Source organism: Neocloeon triangulifer, unplaced genomic scaffold (assembly GCF_031216515.1).
Source record: "Neocloeon triangulifer isolate White Clay Creek 2 clone unplaced genomic scaffold, ASM3121651v1 ptg000015l, whole genome shotgun sequence".
Taxonomy (NCBI): Eukaryota; Metazoa; Arthropoda; class Insecta; order Ephemeroptera; family Baetidae; genus Neocloeon; species Neocloeon triangulifer.
In genome coordinates, this window is record NW_026775557.1 from 6,612,540 (window position 1) to 6,628,375 (window position 15,836).

Here is a 15,836-nt window from a genome sequence, read left to right on the forward strand (position 1 = left end):
AAATCCTGAAAAGATTGAAATTTTGAAAACTTTTAACTTTTAATGTATGTATTGCTTTTTATATTATTATTCTTTTATTCATATTTTATTAACTAAAATGAACTCGCGTGGCCACCAAATTCCCAAATGGCGGAAAAGATTGTTGACTTTATTATTTTTGCCTAACAATAAAATTCTCTTCAAAACCAAATATTGTATTCAGTATTCAATAAATTTAAGCAGGTTAAATACAGATTTACGAGTGCAACTATGTAAAACCCACAGGCGTAATTAAAAGCTGGCTTTGTTAAAAAAAAAAAAGAAAGCAGATATTTATTTTTGTCAGTTAAATTAATTAATTAATATTAAAGGTAAAGCGTGTGTTTGTCGTTTCCCAGTGGCTCTTCTTTTTTTTTAAATTTTAATATATTGCTCCGTAAAAGGAATACTGATGAGGCGAATACGCAATAAGACCACTTTTAAAATTTAACCAATTTCTCAAGGCTTATGGCGACGTTCACAGTTTGAAAACAACGCATTAAACGCATATAGTATTTTTAACTTTATTTTCAACTAGAGGTGCCCCCACTCCACATGTTCTCCAGCGTTGTTGGAAATTTTTTGTTTTTTGATAAGCTCGCCGCCGCTCTTCTTCGGTAGATAAGAAACGTCATGACCAGTGTACATTATTAAGAAAGGCGGGCAAGACGTTTTTTTTCTCTGATAAAATATCTCTGAGCAGCTTGACGAGATGCGCACAAAATTAGTCAGCAAGAGGAATTCGTCGTGAAACTACCAAAAATTATATGATTTAAATCATGGCTTAGCAAAAGCAAGCTTTTTTTATCTGTGTGGATTTTTTCTCGTCGCACACGAAAAACAATGGGCTGCGGATCAGAGGCTGTCAAATATTTGCTATTTGCTTTCAATCTGGTGTTTTGCGTAAGTAAATAATACACAATTGAATCAAAATAATACTTCATTTTTCCCAAGAGTGTTTAATTAAATAAATTCCAGCTCGGAGGGATAGCTTTACTGGTGCTGGGATCAATCATCCAATGGAACATTGAAAATTATGGCTCACTTTTCCCAGGAGACGTACGTCAACTATTTTATGTTTTTATTGAGTAAATATACGAAAATTGGTCTTGTTCGCATGTTTATTGAAGGTGGCGTTGCCCGGTATAATACTGATTATCGTCGGCGGAATCACGTTTGTCGTGGCCTTTGTAGGATGTTGCGGCGCAATCAGAGAGTCGGTTTGCTTGATTTTGACAGTAAGAAAAATTATTTTACTATAACATTATCCAGAAATAAAATATCTTTATTGGCAGTTCGCAATTTGCCTCATGGCGTTGTTTATTCTGCAAGTGACGGGAGGAATTTTGGCAATAGTCTTTCAATCGGACATAGCTTTATTTTTGAAGGACTCGATGAGGTACGCGATGCAATTATATCCGCTCCCCGATGAAGAGGCAGCTCGTAAGGCTTGGGACCAAGTTCAAAATGACGTAATGATTAAAAAAAAATATAATATAATAAAAAATAGCAAATTTAATTATATATTAACAATTTAAGTAAATATTTAATTGCTTTAATTTCTATTGCTAGTTTCGCTGCTGTGCGATTGACGACCCTTGGGAATGGCTCGACTACATGAATGAATACCCCGAGTCGTGCAAGTGCCCTGCGACCGACGTTAGGTGTATTGGTGGAATATGGGCCTTTGGCTGTTTCAAGGATCTGTCGGGCTGGCTAGTTCTGATGCAGAATGTCCTCGGTGGAATTGCAGTGACGTTTGCGGTGAGAAAAATCAAACCTCATATTATTATCAGAGCCTTTACTTTAGTAAAATTTTCAGCTATTTGGTGCCATTTTCGCCATATGCTTAGGAACGGCCGTACGAAGGAGAATGCACACCGCGTACAGTTCCGAGATGGACGCCTGACTGGAAAAATCTGTTATTTATTTATTATTTGTGCTCTCTGGTTAATAAATGAGGTTGAATTGTAGAGATTATGTGTAAAATATGTTTATTGATTTATCTTCACATTGCATTCTAACTTACAAAAGCATGTATACGTAAGCAGCCATCATACCAAAAACATGTTTGAAATCTAATTTCACATCGACCCTGAAGGGTTATGAACCCTTTCAAGATGAGTAGTTATCAACCTCTTTAAACAGAAGTGCATTGCTGTTTTCACTGACAAGTTCACATTACAATAAAAGAACTACTACTGTATGTGTGTTAGAAAAAAAATGATTAGGACACCCTTTGCGCATCTGTCAAAATTATTAGATTAGCACTGTTTTTACCTCGCACACAAACACTTTGGAGTTCCTTAAATTGTACGAAGTCAAAATTAATGGTAGCTAAAGGCGTACGCTAATCAGGCAATGATGAATGATGAAAATGCTGGCTGCTCGGGTGGGCCTGGATTACAAGCTTCTTCGAGATTGATTTTTTTTTACTAATTTAAAGAAGGTAATGAAACAAAAGAAACCAGCGACACGTAGCTGTTAGGATTTTCCTGTTAATGTTTTGGCAGTCTTGGTCCATAAATAGCAAATAAACTGGAAAAGATAAAAACTCCGGCATTCATCCTCTCACATGCAACCTCACTTTGTGACGGTGAAGGTATTGACGATGTAATAATTGCATCATTTTGCAAAACTAGATTCCGTTGCTGCATAAATGGGTGTTTTAAATTCTCATATTGGAAAGTTTAAAAAATTGCTCCGCCGCAAGTCCTCGCTCTGGCTGTCGGGGAAATATATTTCGAAGAATGTTAGACTCGCGGATATGGTTAAAACGAAGGGTACAGCAAAACATTAACCTGGTACAACTAACTCTAATGTCATCACTGTTGTTATTTTGTGTGTCGCGTGTATTACTTCAGATTTATCCTAGTCCTGCATCTCTTCAGGCATTTCGTGAGGGTTCAGAATGCCAGGCACTGCCATTTGTACACGTCTCTTCTCATCTTGCGCTTGTCGCAACGCTTGTTCTCGCTCCTCCAAGAACAAGTCTGAATCGTCCTCTCCCGTGTACTCCTGAAATTGCATGGGTGTGAGTGCAAAAGTTGAAAATGCTTAATCTTATGAACTAACCCTGATCTGAACAAGGAAATCTCTCAAGTGCTCCTTGAAGGCGTTGATGTCCTGGTCGAGGTTGAACAGACCCTGCACAGTGATCTTGATCTGGTTGTCCGTCAAGTGAGGGAACGCCTGCCTCAGCAGATTTGCAACAAACTCCTGAATGTAGAGCACATTCTCGGCAGCCGAGGTGGCGCCAGGGCCAAGAGGCACACTAATCTTGCCCATCTCCACCATGGAGAACATGTAGGCCAGGATGGTGGCGTGCATGGTTAGACCAGCTGTGTGCGACGTGTCCGTCACCACTGAGAAAATGTGCTGCAGTATGTCGGTGAAATAGGTTTGGTAGAAGCTTTGTGCTGCCTCGTCATGCAGCTCAACATTTTGCAAAAGCTGGTGGAGGATCTAAAATTTATGGAATATCCATGAGTGTGGCTAATAATGTTGAACATTTCAATGTAATTTGTATTTAAAATCGCAGTAAATAAAAATTGCAAACCATGTGTAAATTTACAAGAAAAATTTTCACTCACTTGAAGGCCTGTGTCTGCAACATTCCTCATTGTGTGTTTGAAAGCCCAAATGATTGAGTCAAGAACCAGCTTGAATTGGGCAGGAGGGATGTTGAGGAATGCTGGGAAGCAATGGTTGTTCACTGCCTATAAATTTTTAGAATGAGGTCAGAAAATCACATTTTCGCTTGAAAGAAAATTAGAAAAATTACCTGCAGAAGGAGGAAGAAATTCGTTCTGTGCTCAGGGTACTCTTCAAAGTCTTTGTTGATCATCTGCAGGGTGCATTCAAATACAGCATCGAAAATTTTGGGCACCTCGGGAGTGATGTGATTGCCTAACTTATTGACAATAGTTGCCATGGTGCTGAGAACTTCAGGTTCCCTAGCAGCAGCAACACTAGTGCGCTGGTAGTCGAGCAGAACAGCATCCAAGAGAGGAGGAATGAAGTTTTCCAACACCTAAAGAGTTTGCATTAGTTTCCACAGCATTGATTTTCTAGTCTTTGCTTTCGACGTACCATTTGTGGGTCGTTGGATCTGCTGACCCAGTCAGAGATGAGTTTCAAAGTTTCCTTCTTGACGACGCGCATGCCTTTGATGAGGGGCTGCTTAGTAACTTGTTCGCCATTCAGTGCAATGGCAGATATGATGTTTTCACTCATTACTTTGTACACATTCAGCATGTCAAGGTAGATGCGACCAAGCTGGAAATAGTTTTCTTCAATATAACTCATTCTAGAATAACCATTTTGATCTCTTACTTGGAGTACATATGGGTGGCCGAGCGCTTTGCAGGCTCTGACATTGGTTTTCAGTATGCTGGAGAGCTGCTTGACCGCCTCCTGGTCTTTGAGAACGTCGACGTTCTTAGAGGCCTGACCGATGATGTCATCCCATACTTGGTTGGGCAGCATCATGTAGCTCTCGATTAAGTGGTCCTGAACTCGCTGGTCAACTTGGGCACTAATCATGTAACCGACAGCCTCGTAAAATGTGTGAACCTATAATTGCAAGTTTAAATAATCTAGGATTAAAAAGTAACAAAATTAACTCACTTGCTGAGACTGCAAGTCACAAATGATTGTACTGATGCTGGCCAAAATTTCCTCGATGAACGGCATTACCTCTCCAACCTGCATTTGCACAAAATGCCTCCTACACTTGAGAGCAATCTTGATAAATGTGTCACAAGCCATGTCCTGCACACCATCGTGGGTTTCTGTTTTTGATAAATTGTTATGAGCAGACATAAAAATTAGCTTGTTTTGTTTTACCGTGCATGAATTCAAATAGTTTGTTGACCACAGTTTTGAGGAACTTCCAGTGCGCTCTGAGGAATCTGGGATATTGCCCAACAACATACATAATGTTGGAAGCAATGATGGCCTTGTTGTCTTTGCCTTTCTTCTGCTCACATAGACCCAGAAGATCTTTAATGACAGTGACCAAGAACCTCTTTTCGTCTTCTTCGTGCATGGCTCCAGAGATGCTACCTATTGCCCAACAAAGCTGGAAAACGGGACAAGATTATATTTTATAATCAAAGCACTCTTTCACGAGAACCAACCGTATTTAGGTTTTTCCATGACCACTCGGTTCCATTGACTTGGTTGAGAAGTTTCTCTGTCATGATACGCTCGGTGTCTGCGTAGTCCAAGTGAGTTAGGTATACCAAAGTCTCACGCATGTTTTTGTACAGATTGATGGAGTCCGTGTCCTTCATGAACTCTCGCACAACTTCACCATTCTCGTTCTCCACCACAAGGACTTCTTCAGGCTTGGCCATTCGGCTGATCATGATGTACCGAATCTATGCGAATTATTACTTTATAAAATCCAGAGCACGCCATTTCACGACCAATTTCACCTTTGTTAGAACAGGACTGTAGAACTGCCTTCTGGGTGGAAGGGTAGAGTTGATCTTCCCAAGGAACAGAGGACTGGACTGCGTGGGGTAGGGACTTTCGCGATAGAGGTCAGCACTCAAACTATTCCAGTACTCTAAGCAGATCTTAAAGATTTCGACTTCCTCTACCTCTGAGATCAGTACAAGATAATGCAGGGCCTAAACGAAATTGTTGTTGAATAATAAACTATGAAGACATGATCTACTTTACCTTCAAAAGGGTATCATCGATATGTTTCTGTTCTATTAAGCTGCCATGCTCTTTTAGATAGGTGCACAGGAACATAGCCAAATTCTGGATGAAGTTCTGCTCAGCATCCTGGCCTCTTGAATAAGCCTCTCGGATATTTGTATTCAACGGCAGCATCTGAAATAGTGCATGCAGGAAAATCAAATCGTTGCAAACTTTGTAACATGTGCAAAAACAACATTTCTCACAGGTTGCGTTCCACTGGCACTCTTGAGGGCCACTATTAATTACTGAATGAGAGTTTGGACTAGACACATAACCCCCTATTTCATGAATTCGGAAATTGAATTTTAACGAGTTACTCTCGAATTAAACCATGGCTGCGTCAAATGATTGCCGTCCATTAATTAGTTTAAATTTTAATTTACTCGAGTATCTCAAAAGTAAAAAAAAACTCATATGCATCTAAATCCAAACTTTCTTCATCACAATCAGTTCCATTTGCACTTAAACGTCATCATTAAATGAGACAAACGGTGGCCAATCAGTTTGGTCCATCATGCACATTTACACAGACATCTACACGCAATTTGATGTACACTATCAAATGGCAAATCAAAAGCTCAATCAAATCAATCGGTGACTTTTGTAACATCACAATATTATCCAATAAGTGAACGCCACATCAAACTACGCCAAACTCATCAACTCGATCAGGGGTACTCCTCACTTCTTCATTTGCTTGACCACAAGTAAACACACTCCCTCGCACTCATACTAATTCATCAACTGGCTACCTGCTCCAGCTGAATCATTGTGTCCGTAAAAAGTACAACAAACATGTCGTCATAGTTTGTGACTGTCACACCGGCAATCTCGGTTAAGCACTTTAGTGTCACATTGCGGAACAGCGGCACTCCGAGAAACTGGAATACAAATTTAAGAGGCATTAGACAATCTTGAATGTTCAAAATTAATTACCTTGTATATGAGAGTGCTGATGAGCTTTGTTTCAAAAATGTAGCCCAACGGAATCCAATTGAGGAACCTAAGAAGTGTCTCCAGAGTTGACGCAACTAGAGGTGCGTTTTGTGAAGACTCCTGAGGATTTTTAAATTTATTTCTATTCAATAATTATTACTTTTCTTAACCTACCATGACAAATTGACAAAGAGTGAATATTTGGCCAAACTGGTTGCACATGGAGTCCTTCAAAAACTTTGCCTTGCTTTGTGTCATTTGTCCACTGGAGAAGTCGAAAACCTCTTCACTTAGCAGCTTCAAAATTGCCATGTTGTTTTGGCACAGGCTTTCATTTGTTTTACTTGCACCCACAATGTCAGGAATGAACGACTGCCAGTTGTTTGGCCATTCTCGTTTCAAAACCTGTGAACAAAATATTTCACTTTCTTCCATTGATAAATAAACAAAAATTAGTACCTGGACAAGAATCATGTTAAGCTTATTCAGATAGACTTTCTCAGCCTCTAAGGTTGAAGCATCTGAAGAGGTTTTGATGATAAGTCCCACAATGTATTTCTTGATACCTGTTACACCGAGAACAATATGAGATGATTTCTCAAGATAAATCAGCAATTAATGACCTTCACACTGCGCTCGAGGCAAGACTTTCCACCTGGTTTTGATGACTTGCTCTAAAATTTGAAGAGCAAAGTACTTGGTTTGCTGGTTGCTGGAGTACTCCAAGATTGTATCGACCCTCGTCCACGCGTCAGGGTGTTCCTTCAGGGTAGTCAACACTTCTTGGGCCGCTCGTTGCTGGACGATCAAGGGGAAAATCCAATTAATGAGCATTCCTGGGCAGGAATCAATAAGAAAATTACCTGCTCTCCTATTCCAGTATACATGCAGCCGACTATGTTGTCCAGCAAGGTGATGTCCAGCTTCTGGTTGAAATCGAGCAATTTCATTGCTTGCTCTGTTATCGTCGCCATGGTAAGGTAGTATTGCTGGAATCAAACAGAATTCTAAAAAATTGTCAAAAAAAAAACGTTGCGTGAAGAAAAGCAACGAGTTGATGTATTTTGGTAAGGACTAAGGACGCGTTATACAATGTTATCGTTGCTAATAAGTGACGCAGTTGCGGCAGAAAAAAATTCTTGCGGCGATACCTCGCGTCTGACAGCTTTACGTGCAATTTTGAATGGTCTAAGCCGTCAAAAAACCGTGGAATAAATTGCTGGGCCCGAGACTTCCCCAACGAAATTCACTTTGTCGCCCACATGAGTGGCGAAGCTGCGCTCAAACCAAACAAAAATGGCAACGCACTCGGGGTCGGCGGATGGAAAATTTCACTTCGAAGCCGAATTTATCAAGCAAAATGTGGAAGAATGTGGCCGAACCACGATTCACTACGTTCTACGTCAATGTGCAATAAATGCTACGCTGCTTGAAAACATACTTGCTCCTCCTTAACACGAATTTAAGGCTTCGAAACTTTGAAAATCTACAACATCAGTGTATTTGAGAGGCGCAAATCCAGTATAAACTGGTTTTGAGGATGGCATGAACGGTCGAGTGTTTCCGGAATTTTGCCGAAAGCAACCGAGCGGCGACAGCGGCTTGTTTACTATGAATCATTTTCGGTAGGAAATGTCTCACTTATCAATTATCCCTCTACGGCAAACGTCTATAATATTAAATTAATTGCAATAATAATTTTTTGATTCAATTGGTACATAAATTTTAATTTATTTATACAATAAGTGTCCTATCACTTTATATAAAAATAACAACCTGAGTCAAAAATGGCGCGACATTCCAACGACCAAGAGAATGGCGGTAAATTTAAAGAAGGTTTATCACGCCAAAATGTTATTGTAAATTAATTGAAATTTATGATAAAATTATAATGAAAAAATGACGTCAGGTCCTATCAAGATGTTGTAAGCACAATTTTTCTGATTTGTATAGAATTATAGAAAAAAATAAAAAAAAGTATTTTATAACAAAATTAGTTTAACGTTGCTCAACTTACTACATTATTAGAATAATAAGTTATCAAACTTAACATATATGTTGAGTGCTGCAATATCTGGAATTTAGAAGTACAAATATTGCTGAAAAATCTATAGAGAACGCCTCATTGCCAAACCTCAGTGCTTTTGATTATTTGTTATTTCCAACAGTCAAAATTGAAAATGATAATATCACTATCGACCTTAATAGCGTTATATGGTACTTCTTAATCCAAAAATTAGTCACCTTTCCATTATAAAGGGTCAGTGTGTACCATACTGAATCCATTAAAAAAATATGTATTTTGTTTAACCAAATATGTAGTGTTTTAGCGGGGCAAGACGAAGAAAAACCATGAAATTTGTATATTGATTTAGCGATGAAAGATTCCAATTGTATTTTACTTGCTTGTGGAATGAAATGTTTCCAGCGAACATGGTTTAAAAATATCTTACACAAACTAACTCAAGCAAAGGGTAGTTGCATTGACAAAAGTTGGTTCCAAAAAGCAGAGCATATCAGCATAATTGTAGTGAACTTCGTTTCTTCCATCATTGTTAGTGAATAGCAATAAGTCCTGATTCAAGAAGTTTTTGGATCTTTGAGGCAATCTCTGGATTTTTCAAATGACTGTGGACAATAAATACATTAGTACCAATATTTAACAACAATTAAGCAGCTCACTCTTGTAAAGCCCTCGGGTCGTTCTGCATTTGTTCCAAAATAATTCTCATTGCTGGATCTCTGAGAATGTTTTGGATTTCTGGGTCATTCATAGCCCGTTTCCTCACTTCTTCGGGATTGGAATTGACAGCAACGGCACAAGCTCTGTAGCCATCTAGTGCTTCCTACAAAATAAAAATAAAATCTTCAGTGTTTAAAATTTCAACAGATCTTCAAATTTGTACCGAGTTGTTCGGATCCAAATCAATGGCTTTCTGATAGGCAGATGATGCCTTTCCAGGCTGCTGCATTCCTTGCAGAATCTTTCCTTTCCGGATCCAACCTTTGACTGCAGAAAAAAATTTAATCGGTGTTTATTATTTTTTAATTCAACTACACTTACTGAACTTAGGGTCCAGCTCTAGGCACTTCTCGCAATCCTTCAGTCCCAAGTCAAATGCAGCTAACTTAGTGTAACAAGCAGCTCGGTTGCTGTAATATTTCGGGTCATCCGGATTTCTCATAATCGCCTCCGAATAGTGCTTGATTGCTTCAGCATAGTTTCCTGTAAAATTATGGTATAAATAAAAATCAGAGACCCAGATGTGAGCCAAACCTTTCTTGAAAAGCTCATTTCCCAGTTCCTTTTCAACTTCCGCCTTCTCAGGGTTAATGTAAGCTTTTCTCTCCAGCTCCTTGATCATCTTTTCGGCTTGAGACAGCAACGTCTTGCTTTCTGGAGTGCGATGCTCAAGCATGGACTTTTCGTAGTAGATTTTAGCATTGTTCCAGTCCTATACAAGTAGGTAGATTTTTAAGTAATAATTGACAAGAGATAAAAGTTACATTAAGGCGTTTGTACGCATTTCCAATCCTTGTGAAGGCTTTGGCAATGAGCTTGAAGTCGGCTCGATTTTCCCGTCCTAGCTCGACAGCCTTTTGGCACTGTTCTATGCACTTTTCGTACTCCTTTTGTTCAAAGTAAACGGCTGCTATGTTGTTCAAATAAGTTATTTCCAAAGGCTCAAGATCGACTGCCTTGTGGTAATGAATCAGTGCCGTTTCAAAGTCCTTTTTCTTGTAAGCAGCATTTCCCAATTCCTTCTCTTTTTGAGCCTACAATACTCGGGATTAGAATTTTCATGACTGAATAATTGTCTGCATACTTCAGTCAATTCTTTGTGAGGAGTTGTGTCCATTTTCTCCTCTTTCGGCGATGACCTGGATTCAGGTTTCCTGGAGGGAGGATCAACGTCCATATTTTCAGGAGTGCTAATATTTATGCCGAGAAGCACACCAAGTGCGGCCTGCACACGAGGGTCACCCAAGTGGTTTCTGGAAAGAGGAAAAATTTATTGATTTGTCTCAATGCAAAATAAAAAGAGCAATACCCTAAGTTCTTGGGATTGGCCTTCAGGTCAGCCAAAATCATTTGAAAGTCGGGCTGAGCAAGAAAGGCGCTAGTTTTGGGATTCATCTGCAACTTGGCGTAAGTATCTGGAGAACTAAAAGGTCCTCCACCACCAAAGAGTTGACCTATCGGGTCTTGCTGAGCTTCCTTCTTAGCCACTTCAAGTCCTTCCTGCAACTGCTTGTTGTTCGGGTCCAACTTAAGGCCCTCCTCGTACGCCTCGATGGCATCGTCAAATCTATTAACATACACTAAAGCACTTCCTTTCCGCGAGTAACCCTACACAAAAATAATTATATAATCAGTTCAGTCGGATAAGAAATTTTATTTCCGAAATTAACCTTGGGCCAGTCAGGTTTCAAACTGACAGTTTTCTGAGCATCTTCGAGGGCCTGAAAATGTTGGCCAGCCTTGGCATGGGCAGCAGATCTATTACTGTAGAGAACGTGATTTGAGGGATCCAATTCGATCGCTCTTGTGTAAAAATCGATGGCATCCGTGAATTTCTCATCGGCGAGGGCTGCATTTCCCTTCTCCTTCAGGGTGTTCACCTAAAAATTCAGTATTTCATATTGAAAATAAACAATTTAAGTCCCAAAAATGTTAAGAAATGTATAAAGCACAATATATTGTTTTAAGTTATGCAAATAAAAAACAATTATCATGATCCGACTGATCCGTTCTCACTGAATATTATAAATTCGACCTTGATTTTGTTCAGAGCAAAGAACAGAGGGGACGTAAAAAATTGTCATTATACCTCAGAAGCAACGTCCGTCATTTCTAGGCCAACTGAAGAACTCTGGTCCTTGCAAATTGAGCAACTGTTGCCTTATGAACAAATATGCAGCAGCCCCAAATGCCTCGATGGGTCTCGATTATTCTAGAAAAGAGCCTTGGCAGCCAATCTTCACGCGCTCCTTCGCGGAAAATGAGTTCTAGAACGCGCCGAACTTCCAATGATCAATTAAAACTCAAGACTTCGATTCACTCGTGTTGATAGACTTGAATAAGTGCTGTTTTATGCGCGAACGGCGAATCTGTGCGTGAAAATTTCTTGAAAAATACAGGCAAGTTTACAATCCTCTCGCGACTAAGCCGGTCACCATGTGCTCCACCATGTTACATTCAATTGGGCGGGACGGGGGACGGCGCGAAAGTTTAAAAATTTGGTGAACTACAACGCATTTAATCTTGACTTAATTAGTTAATTAACGACTGTTGATTAATGCATTTTAGCAAAATATATTATGTTGTGTTAATAATAATAAAACCAAAACTTATATATTACTTTGCTCCTATTAATAATACACTTATTCCACTACTTATCACTTAATTCAAATAAATATTAAGATCAGCATTGTTTTAGAGAGTTCGTGAGTTCACATGGGTGCGTGAGTTTCTGACATAGCAGAAAAAAATAGTAAGAACACGCATAAAAAGTGTAAAGTCAAGTTAATATGAAGAAAAACCTAAAATCCAATCTTTGTTGTCATGTATAGCAATAAATAATATAATTAATTTTATATATATGGATTATTTTTAATTAAGATTGTTAAATACAAGGGTCTCAACAACTTATTATTATCATTATTATTTTAAATGAGAGCGTATGGGAGTGAAGGTCAATATCAAAATTCTATGGAAAATACGCGGCTTTGAAAAGATGTGTGTGGGATTTCCTTAATATATGTTTATTATGGAACGGAATATTTTTTTTAAGTACAACTTTCCACCATAAATCTGGATTGTGGTGATCAAATTCCCTAACTCTAACTGTACGATAATTTATCGTTGAGATAATATATAAACAAACTGGGGTCAAAATTCAATCTGTAGAGAGAGCGCAGCATTTCCCATATCAAGATAAATTACTTATGGGGTGTTCCCTTAATCAACGGGGGATTCCGTATCCAAAGACTCGAATGTAATCAGTGAAATAAAAAATAACGCCCCACTACATTTATAAACCGCGTATATTCACCCTTAAGAATTGACCAGTTTCCATAAACAGTTCTCTGCATTGCTGAAGGCAATAGGGCTGCTAATTAGTGCACAAAGAAAACATCTAAAATTTACTAATGAGGTAAGCAATTTCCTATTATCAGCACATCAAAGTATCATGCATCCTACACATTTGAAATAATTTATTTACAGTTTAGTAGAACAAATATATAATATTAATTCATTTTTTTTTAAGTTACAAATTTTTAAAATTAAGTAGCACAAAATTAACTATTTTCAGTTGAAAGATAAATTTTGTCAAACAATTTTCGGTTTTTGAGTTGTTAGTTGTTCAATTTTAGTTTGATCGGAGGAGACTTTCCAATATAAATTTTCTATAAATGAGCGTTAAAATTAAATTGTAATTTAATAATCTAATCATTGTTTATAATTTAGTATTACAATAAATGTAAAAGGCTGTAACAAGAAATAGCCAGATTGAATTTCCAATACGGATTGACTTTCAGTTTGTAAGTAAATTGTTATTGCCAAAAATTTTCAATTATCAATAATCAACTAATCAATTTGTTTTACGAGAGAAAATAAATATTTGTATTATTAAAAATCTAAGAAGCGGTAGCACCTCCTTGAATCTAAAATGCGACAGCCTCGAGAGAAAGATGTGCCATGGACCACAAAATAACTTGCATCAAAATTAAAGAAGTATTCTGAAACTCTTTCAGTGGTTTTTAACATGCTAGGCATACAACAATTCATATTTTATAATTATACCTTTCAACAATAAAAATATCACTCGTCAGAAAATATAAGCAAGTAATAAATTTAAAATTTAAAGGATAATTGGTTTTCAGCTATTTTTTTCGTAATAAAATATGCCAGTAAAGTATTGCTATTTAATAACATTAACATTTAAGTTCAATGGATGAGGGTGTTGAGGCAATGAAGGGCAATTTAAATTTAGCTAGACAGAATGAGGTTAAGTTTTTTTTACAAACAACTATGAAAACGATTCAATTGAGAAAAGTTAAAGTTAATAAAATTTTATGATAACTCAACTAATTGGTTGTGCAAAATTAAAAAAAAAAATTATTCTCATCAGTCAGAGTAGCATAATTTATAAGAAAAAAGAAATCGGCATGAAAATGTGTATTGAGAGAAAAAATTTCCACGGCAGTTACAATAATCTGCAGTTCTGAATAGTTCAAAATTTCTTTTTCTCCTTTATTTTTTGTTTATGCAAATAAAAAATATGTAACATACGATTGAAAATATTTTTTGGTAATTTACTAATTAATATTTTTTTGGGATCAATAGGTCCATACATTGAGATTGTATACGCGACACTTGCCTTTATCTTATTGAGAAGTGTGCATTTCGTAAAGACTTGCTTTAGCTCGCTCACTCATCTCCCTTTTCCGTGTTTAACAGAGAAGGGAATCCCAGGCATAAAATTTGCAGGCTTTTAGTAGCTTTTCGTATCATGCAAATACGCCCGAGTGTTTATAAAGTGATAATGGCGAAAAATACTCTGAATTATTGCGTTATCAAAGTAACTTCAGTTGACTCTGTAGATTATATATTTTGGAATATACCTCAGAATATACCTTCTGTTCTGCTAAACAACCCGCAAATCTCCTTAAGATTAACGAGTAATTTTTATATCTCAAAAGAGCTCAAGTGATTTCGAACGCATATAATTTTTATCATCAACTAAATATAGGGTGTTGCCGTTTCGCAACTTTCCCACATGTGCCACTATTCGCTTGATCATTGCGTGTTCAAGGCAATGCTTATAATCATGGCAGGGAAATTACAATAACTGTGCTAATTTTGTTCCACTTCTCTCCACCTGCATGAAAATGATTCAATGACTATGGAGGATGGATAAATATGCAGTAGTGATGAGCAAAAAATTATCATCATCAATGACGTTACTCGTGCATTTCATCATGTTTGATAAACGCGAATATAGAAAACCTTATTTGTATTTTTTTTCCACATGCTATTCAAAGCAATTTCGGAAATACCGAAATGAAATGTGCAATATTATAAGAAAATTAAAATTTTTTATAACTTTAACAAGCCTTTAGAACGGAAATGTAGACTTTCTTGAACTTTTTTTTTTATCAATTCTTTCATGTGGTAAAATCCCAAATTATCAGAGTTTAATTAAACCAACGCGAAGTAAAAAATTAAATTAAACTGCAGGGAAACCCAAACCGTCAAACATTATCGTAGCAAAGAAGTGTTCGAGGAAAAATTAATGTCGAACCAAGTTGTTCAGTGTAAGAATATAAGTAACCAAAGCGAATAAATAACGAGAATCTATGAAGATTGATTTTCATATTTTATGATTAAAGCAGACGAATCATGTAAAGTGGATGGAATGGAAATCCCAGGAGAGACCATTGAATATATAACGCGCGCTCTCTGATCTTGAAATTTATAAGATGCCCTGCGTTAAATATGCGGCCCCTCGTTTCACTGAACCCAACTGGTACTACAACCTTGTGGGGAAAAATATTCATCCAAGTCTTCATTTCTGTCTGATCCAGTCTGGCTGGTGGGAAATTCCAAAAATGTAGGTGCTGCTTTAATTTCAAAGCGTGTTTCTGCGCCCCAAAGCAACTAAAGCCATGTCGCCCTTTATAAACACTTTCTTATCTTTTAAAAATAGCGGGGTCAAAGTTTGATACAAAAAAATAATGATCTTGCATCAGGCAAATTATTGACGCCTTTCTGGTGTGCTGTGACCTGTTGTGAAATAATTGTTGATAAGACTGCTTCTCCAGACGTGTTTATTTTTAATAATGAACTATAGCATGAAATCTTTAAATAGATTAATTTCATAAAGATTGCAATTTTATTGCGTTTTAAATCAATTATTTTACAGATCAACAAGATTAAAATAGAAAAATATGATTATATTCTCTCCTATTATAGGAACACATTAGAAAGTATGCAATCCGCTACGCATGTGTGACAGACAAATAGTCTAGCTCACAGTCGTTGTGCTCTCTATCTGTCTATTTGCAGAATGTATTTGTGAATATCAAAACAGAATGCAGCATATCTGGCGACACGCGTTTGAAAATAGGGAGCCGCTAACAAACCCATTTGACAGAGAAAA

The 15,836-nt window shown here is 37.4% G+C and overlaps 3 protein-coding genes across 5 annotated transcripts in view; 1 reads left to right on the top strand and 2 right to left on the bottom strand.

Annotated features, from left to right (window-relative positions):
• Nucleotides 1–652: 652 nt before the first annotated feature.
• Nucleotides 653–1,998, top strand: LOC132202268 (tetraspanin-4-like). Its single transcript, XM_059629073.1, has 6 exons — nucleotides 653–921; nucleotides 997–1,077; nucleotides 1,149–1,256; nucleotides 1,314–1,490; nucleotides 1,591–1,782; nucleotides 1,841–1,998. Exons 1-6 carry the CDS (start codon nucleotides 862–864, stop codon nucleotides 1,925–1,927), a joined length of 705 nt encoding a protein of 234 aa, XP_059485056.1. The 5' UTR covers nucleotides 653–861; the 3' UTR covers nucleotides 1,928–1,998.
• The window catches only part of LOC132202267 (exportin-1), a 49,269-nt gene continuing 35,427 nt past the window's right edge, over nucleotides 1,995–15,836 (bottom strand). The window contains exons 1-18 of one of the 3 annotated variants that reach the window (XM_059629069.1): nucleotides 8,111–8,253; nucleotides 7,533–7,658; nucleotides 7,293–7,467; nucleotides 7,129–7,235; nucleotides 6,844–7,074; nucleotides 6,670–6,789; nucleotides 6,486–6,614; nucleotides 5,710–5,865; nucleotides 5,460–5,657; nucleotides 5,160–5,402; nucleotides 4,867–5,101; nucleotides 4,648–4,811; nucleotides 4,354–4,593; nucleotides 4,111–4,296; nucleotides 3,803–4,051; nucleotides 3,612–3,737; nucleotides 3,094–3,483; nucleotides 1,995–3,036 (exon numbers count right to left, since the gene is read on the bottom strand). In XM_059629069.1, coding sequence (XP_059485052.1) covers nucleotides 2,890–3,036; nucleotides 3,094–3,483; nucleotides 3,612–3,737; nucleotides 3,803–4,051; nucleotides 4,111–4,296; nucleotides 4,354–4,593; nucleotides 4,648–4,811; nucleotides 4,867–5,101; nucleotides 5,160–5,402; nucleotides 5,460–5,657; nucleotides 5,710–5,865; nucleotides 6,486–6,614; nucleotides 6,670–6,789; nucleotides 6,844–7,074; nucleotides 7,129–7,235; nucleotides 7,293–7,467; nucleotides 7,533–7,643 — 3,207 coding nt within the window. In that variant the 5' untranslated portion in view covers nucleotides 7,644–7,658; nucleotides 8,111–8,253 and the 3' untranslated portion in view covers nucleotides 1,995–2,889. Of the gene's footprint in view, nucleotides 3,037–3,093; nucleotides 3,484–3,611; nucleotides 3,738–3,802; nucleotides 4,052–4,110; nucleotides 4,297–4,353; nucleotides 4,594–4,647; nucleotides 4,812–4,866; nucleotides 5,102–5,159; nucleotides 5,403–5,459; nucleotides 5,658–5,709; nucleotides 5,866–6,485; nucleotides 6,615–6,669; nucleotides 6,790–6,843; nucleotides 7,075–7,128; nucleotides 7,236–7,292; nucleotides 7,468–7,532; nucleotides 7,659–7,820; nucleotides 7,957–8,110; nucleotides 8,254–15,836 lie in introns of those variants that run through there. The other 2 variants (XM_059629071.1, XM_059629072.1) reach the window with 2 other exon arrangements.
• LOC132202568 (stress-induced-phosphoprotein 1) lies at nucleotides 9,028–11,881 on the bottom strand. The gene is made up of 10 exons (XM_059629551.1): nucleotides 11,502–11,881; nucleotides 11,083–11,292; nucleotides 10,722–11,020; nucleotides 10,497–10,665; nucleotides 10,177–10,446; nucleotides 9,947–10,124; nucleotides 9,734–9,895; nucleotides 9,576–9,679; nucleotides 9,352–9,515; nucleotides 9,028–9,297 (listed from the first exon to the last, which is right to left on the bottom strand). Exons 1-10 carry the CDS (start codon nucleotides 11,520–11,522, stop codon nucleotides 9,225–9,227), a joined length of 1,650 nt encoding a protein of 549 aa, XP_059485534.1. The 5' UTR covers nucleotides 11,523–11,881; the 3' UTR covers nucleotides 9,028–9,224.